The 6333-nt window shown below is 38.2% G+C and overlaps 2 protein-coding genes across 2 annotated transcripts; both read right to left on the bottom strand.

The window, feature by feature from the left end:
* Nucleotides 1-2156: 2156 nt before the first annotated feature.
* LOC124016939 (glutamic acid-rich protein-like) lies at nucleotides 2157-5129 on the bottom strand. Its single transcript, XM_046332275.1, has 2 exons — nucleotides 4620-5129; nucleotides 2157-2956 (listed from the first exon to the last, which is right to left on the bottom strand). The coding sequence occupies exons 1-2, from the start codon at nucleotides 4967-4969 to the stop codon at nucleotides 2944-2946; spliced, it is 363 nt and encodes a 120-aa protein (XP_046188231.1). The 5' UTR covers nucleotides 4970-5129; the 3' UTR covers nucleotides 2157-2943.
* Nucleotides 5130-5249: 120 nt separating this feature from the next.
* On the bottom strand, nucleotides 5250-6307 carry LOC124016938 (zinc finger protein 180-like; the record flags this gene model as incomplete). Its single annotated transcript, XM_046332274.1, has 1 exon — nucleotides 5250-6307. A coding segment is annotated over one exon (678 nt), but the record flags the coding sequence as incomplete, so codon positions are not given.
* Between the last annotated feature and the right edge of the window lie 26 nt (nucleotides 6308-6333).

Below are 6333 nucleotides of genomic sequence, written 5' to 3'. Positions count from 1 at the left end.
AGAGCGTAATCATCGACTGACACTAATTAGCTTAACGCAACGGACATAAATATTCCTAGAAAATATTCCTATTCATGAAAATCACAAATGAAATATATTGAGACACAGCTTAGCCTTTAATCACCCTGTCATCTCAGGTTTTCAAAATAAACTTTACAGCCAAAGCTAGACAAACATTTGTATAAGTTTATCGATAGCCTAGCATAGCATTTTGTCCAGCTAGCAGCAGGTAACTTGGTCACGGAAATCAGAAAAGCAATCAAATTAAATCGTTTACCTTTGATGAGCTTCGGATGTTTTCACTCAAGAGACTCCCAGTTAGATAGCAAGTGTTCCTTTTTTCCAAAAATATTATTTTTGTAGGCGAAATAGCTCTGTTTGTTCTTCACGTTTGGCTGAGAAATCGCCCGAAAATTGCAGTCACGAAAACGGCGGCAATATTAACATGTCTACTGGCTGTCAACAATTTAAAAACAAGAAAACACACATTTCTAAATAACAATATACAATCCTTTCTTTTCTCCTTTTTCTTTCTAAAGAAAAATGTTTTCCCACAAGCTTCTAGAACTCTCCTCCCCTTGGAAGAGACCAAACAAAACTGATAAGGAAATGTGTTTCAATAAATGATTAGAATGTTACAGTCCTGAAACCATAGGTCTGATACCATGTGATTGTATGAAATTAATTTGAATCATTAGATTATTATAACACGTGTGTAAGTGTTAGACTCATTCGATGATTATATATATTTTAGTCCGAATCAACGTTTGGGAACAATGTGTCTAGTGTTTTGAGAACAGACTATCTGTCTGAGCCAGATCCGGGGAGAGCTTGGCTGGGACACTGAGAACTTCCCAGTCCCAGGTCTCTCCCTATCTTAGGGGAGGGTAAGGAAGACACTATTCTCACGTATTCCCTAGGCTCTGTTGGCAGGCGGGTTTGATGGTTGGTGTGGAAGTATGTGTGTTGCCATAAATTGAAGGTCCTGTACTGTACACGTCAGAACGTTCCCATGAATAAACATTTAACTTTGGTAGACTGGGCCTCTGTCTGTTTCCTTTTCTATCAGTATCTTACAAATCCTGATGTAACAGACTAAGTGTAACTTAATTGAATTGGTAAATGAACAAGGAGTATAGAATTCTCCTGACAAAAACTAATCTCCAATAAGCCAAAATAAATTGTGATCCATGGCAACGCAACGCTAAACGCAAAACTAGTTGACTTGCCAACCCTGGAGAAAAATCTTTCAGGGTTCACTCAATAGGCATGTTGTTGGATCTGGGCCCAGTCCCTAATGTCATGCTTTAGTACATTTGGGTTGGCACATCTGAGAATGAACCATGATATTCTAAAAGCCGAGCAACAATGTCAATATAATTGTACCCAAAATTGTCAGTTGGTTACATAAAATAATTATGATTACTAAATGTTACATGAAATGTAAATGTAAAATATTTGGTTGCATAGTCCTTTTTTCTAAGTATTTTTTAATTACATTTTGCTAGGTGGGATAGCCCAATGTCAACACACAATTTTAACATGTACAAATCAACAACCAATATGCAGAAACAGTTTGTGATATATTGAAAACCTAAACGTAAAATGGGCCATACTGTATACACAAACATCTGCCACAATAATCATATTACTTGTATTATTTTAAACAAGCACCTTATAAACTGCACAAGCACCAAAAACACTGTTGTTTTGACAAGTAGCAAATAAATCACTGATATTGATTAGGGGAAATCAGGTTTTACGTGCTGTTGAAACTAACACAACTAAACAAAATACATGGAAACGGGATAAATATTTTACCTCACTGGTTAGAGGACAACCTGCAGAAGACAGTCAGCTGCATTTGGGAGTGATACATTTAAATGTAGGGGACGTTGAACAAAGGAACACAACACTTATTTGTCATAACTCATCGATATCATGCTAAAATCATTTGTGTGACAGAAGGGAAATGAGGTTGCACGTCCTGTTAAAACTAACAGCTCAAAAACCACACGAATCTGGGAATAATGTGTACATCATTGGTTAGAGGACAATTTGTAGAAAACAGCTAGCTACATTTTGAAGTGTTGCATTTTGATTCAAGTGGGTCACCAACGTGGTAAGTTTAACACAACTCTTTTTGTGAGTCACTTTTTGTTAAATAACTAATAATAACTCTTTCAATTCAGAGCCTGGATTTTCCCCCTGAGGCTAATATCCATATCACGTTGAAACCAATAGAACAGAGGACAAACATTTAGAGTTCTACATTGTGACATCATTAAAATACTCCTACTATAATGTTAAAACATTCTACATTGTGACATTATTTAATTGATATGATTTTTCAAATTCAACTCCTTCATGTATGTTTTTTCTGATGTTTGATCAGAGATCTTTTACCAGAGTATCTCTTCCCACATTGATCACAGCCATGAGATTTCTCTCCTGTGTGTGTTCTCTGGTGTTCTTTCAGGATGTTTAGCTGAGTAAAACTTCCCACACTGACTCGCTGGTGTCTAGTCAGATGGCTAGATTTAGTAAAAATCTTCCCACATTGATCAAAGCCTAAAAGGTTTCTCTCCTGTGTGTTCTCTGGTGTATAGTCAGATTGCTAGATTTAGTAAAAATCTTCCCACATTGATCACAGCCTAAAAGGTTTCTCTCCTGTGTGTTCTCTGGTGTATAGTCAGATTGCTAGATTTAGTAAAAATCTTCCCACATTGATCACAACTATAAGATTTTTCTCCTGTGTATACTTGCTGGTGATTTTTAAGTTCTGATGAAGTTTTGTAACGTTTCCCACAGTCAGAGCAGCAGTGTGGTTTCTATCCTGTGGGTCTCTGCTGGTGTTTCTTGAGGTGTCCTGATCTGGAGAGACTCTTCTCTGTCTCGTCAGCATCATGAAGTTTTTGAGGCTCCCCAGAGGATCCACGATATTCACATCTCTCTCCTGTGTTAACGAAAATATCAGACAGATGGTTAAAGGCCCACAACAGCAGAAATCCACTGTTTATTTGAGATAAACGTTGATGCCCAGAGCATTGTCATGAAGTTGTACAATAATTCACGTCTATTAAATTATATGACAATTGTCTTGTTTTCACAGTAGTAAAATCGATGATTGTTAAGTTATTTGTGTTGTTGAAACTCTAAGCAGTGTGCCATATGACCTTTGGTCTCCAATATAGGCCCCTTTCTGTGTTTGCTAAAATTGCAGCAGGAGGGCGATGCACACACAATTTGGTTGCAGAATCTCCTCCATGCTAATGAGGAAACCACTAATTATGGATGTAGTATATCTGGTTGTAGAAACTCCTCCCAGCTAATGAGGAAACCACTATTTATGGATGTAGTATATCTGCCTGGAGCCAAAATGGTGAGCGAAGATTTTAGTTTTCCACAATGTATTCTGAATATTATAGCGCAAGATCAGGAGTGCTACTCAAGGAAACTCACATTAAAGCTCTGTGTCTATTCACTAGTTCACCACCGTGGGGGAAAAAATCAGGGAGTTCTCATAGGCTGAGGAGCAACAACATTTACAGGTTGCTATGAGTGCAATACGCATAACTTTTTTATACGAAAAAAACACTTCAACCAGTAAAATGCTCCTTGGCTAGCTTTGCCATCAGCCTGACAATAAGGGTTTGTTCACTAATTGTTTACAAATTGGCACATAACTTCAGCTAACAACAAATATACCCATGTCGTGATGTTTATCATTTGACTGGCATTCAGAAAATGATTTCCTGGATCAGCTGATGATAGTTGAACATGTGATTGCAACTAAACAGCTACAGTATTAAGTATTATGTGTAATTATTGATCCATTGGGGTGTTGTCAATAAAGTTAAGGTGACTCTCGGTTAGAACCATTGGATTTAGCTAACTCTGAAATTATTTAGGATTTCTGTGCCCATGAAAACTGTTTTCTCAACGTAATATAAGGAGACACTAAATGTTACGTAGGTAGATCTCAGAGATCTGAATATGAAAAACTGTCCTAACAGGACAATAACCTAAACCACAAGGCCAAATCTACACTGGAGGAGCTTACCAAGGTGACATTGAATGTTCCTGAGTGGCCTAGTTACAGTATTGACTTAAATCGTCTTGAAAGTCAATGGCAAGACTTCAAAATGGCTTTCTTGCAATGAACAACAACCAACTTGACAGAACAGGAAGGATTTTTAAAAGAACAATGAATATTCACATTAGCATCAGTCGCCTATTGGATGACATCACAACATCCCATCAAGCCAACTCCTTGAAAGCCTTACTATGTATGACATCATTCACTCCTTCCAGTTTGTAATTATCTCTAAAAAAAAAACTATTTTGCTCAAAACATTTATTTGTTTCCCTTTAGGGTGTTTATACTTTACTGTATTTCTATATCACTTTTCGACATGAAAAGTATTTTTTTAAATCACTAGAGGACGCCATGAACAATTCCTACAGTACAAAAACATATTCAAGTGTAGAATGTAAAATCACACATTTAGTTCAACAACTGAAGAGTTTGTGTTCCCTGCTTTTTATTAAGATAATACTCACTGTATAAACTGGTGTTAATCAGATCAATGTCCCTGTTTTATAAGATTAGTACTCACTGTAATTTACTGGTGTTAATCAGATCTCCAGTCTTCTCTTCTTCGTCCTCCTCTAATGTGACAGTAATCTCCCCTTCTTCATCCTTCATTCCAAAAACGTCTTCATCTTCTTTCACTTCATCCTCCACTCCAAAAACTGCATCTTCATCCTCTTCTTTCACAGTAACATCCTCCTCCTCTTTCACTCTGAACGCGTCTTTCTCTTCTTCTTTCACAGTAACACCCTCACCCTCTACTTGTTTGTGTATTGTAACAGCCTCCTCTTCCGCCTCCTCTTTCACGAGAGCTTCTTTCTCCGTCCAGCAAACCACCTCTTCTTTATCAGGAGGAGAGTAGCTTGGTGAACTCATGTTCGGGGATAATGGCTAGTTAGCATTAGCCAGCTAGTTGACTTACAACGTAAATATTAAATTTAAAAGTATTTTAGATAAACTTTTGTAATTGACCAAATACTTATTTTCCACCATAATTTGCAAATACACATCTTTTTAAGTGGGAGAACTTGCACAATTGATGGCTGACTAAATACTTTTTGCCCCACTGTATGTACTGTATTCTATTCTACTGCATCTTAGTCTATGCTGCTCTGGCATCGCTCGGCCAAAGATTTATATATTCTTAATTCCATTCCTTTATATTGTGTGTATTGTTAATTTGACTGTTGGAGCTAGAAACACAAGCATTTTTCTACACCCACAATAACATCTGCTAAACAAGTGTATGTGACAAATAAAATGTGATTTGATGTATATAGGTCTGGTGTCGGTTATTCTACACCCTGTGGATCTCCTGCATGTATTTTCTGATGTTGAATCAGACCACTTGAATGAGAGTATCTCTTGTCACACTGATCACAGCTATAAGGCTTCTCTCCTGTGTGTGTTCTCTGGTGTTGTGTCAGGTTTCTTAGGGAAGCAAAGCTCTTCAAAGTCAGAGCAGATCAGTGTCTCCTGTGTGTGCTCTCTGGTGATAAAACTCTTCCCACACTGATTACAGCTATATGATTTCTATCATGTGTGTGTTCTCTGGTGTCTATTCAGGCTGTTTGACTGAGTAAAACTCTTCCCACACTGATTACAGCTATAAGGTTTCTCCCCTGTGTGTGTTCTCTGGTGTCCTTTAAGGTGTTCTATCCGAGAAAATCTTTTCCCACATTGCTCACAGCTATATGGCTGCTCTCCTGTGTGTGTTCTCTGGTGTGATACCAGGTTGCTTGACTGAGTAAAACTCTTGCCACATTGCTCACAGCTATATGGCTGCTCTCCTGTGTGTGTTCTCTGGTGTAATAGCAGGTTGCGTGACTGAGTAAAACTCTTGCCACACTGGTCACAGATATAAGGCTTCTCCCCTGTGTGTGTTCTCTGGTGCTCTTTAAGGCGTTCTCCCCGAGAAAAGTTTTTCCCACATTGCTCACAGCTATACGGCTGCTCTCCTGTGTGTATTCTCTGGTGTGATACCAGGTTGCTTGACTGAGTAAAACTCTTGCCACACTGATCACATCTGTATGGCTGCTCTCCTGTGTGTGTTCTCTGGTGTGATACCAGGTTGCTTGCCTGAGTAAAACTCTTGCCACACTGTTCACAGCTGTAAGGCTTATCTCTTGTGTGTGTTCTCTGGTGTGTTTTCAGATTACTTGAATGAGTAAAACTCTTCCCACATTGATTACAGCTATAAGGCTTCTCCCTGTGTGTACCCGCTGGTGATTTTTAAGTTC

The sequence above is a fragment of the Oncorhynchus gorbuscha genome, unplaced genomic scaffold (genome assembly GCF_021184085.1).
Source record: "Oncorhynchus gorbuscha isolate QuinsamMale2020 ecotype Even-year unplaced genomic scaffold, OgorEven_v1.0 Un_scaffold_12391, whole genome shotgun sequence".
NCBI lineage: Eukaryota > Metazoa > Chordata > Actinopteri > Salmoniformes > Salmonidae > Oncorhynchus > Oncorhynchus gorbuscha.
Note: the sequence above shows the minus strand (reverse complement) of the source record. Positions and strands in the feature narration are given on the sequence as shown.

What these genes read in the sequence shown, in the direction of transcription:
- LOC124016939 (XM_046332275.1), bottom strand. Translation starts at nt 4,969, where the DNA reads ATGAGTTCACCAAGCTACTCTCCTCCTGATAAAGAAGAGGTGGTTTGC.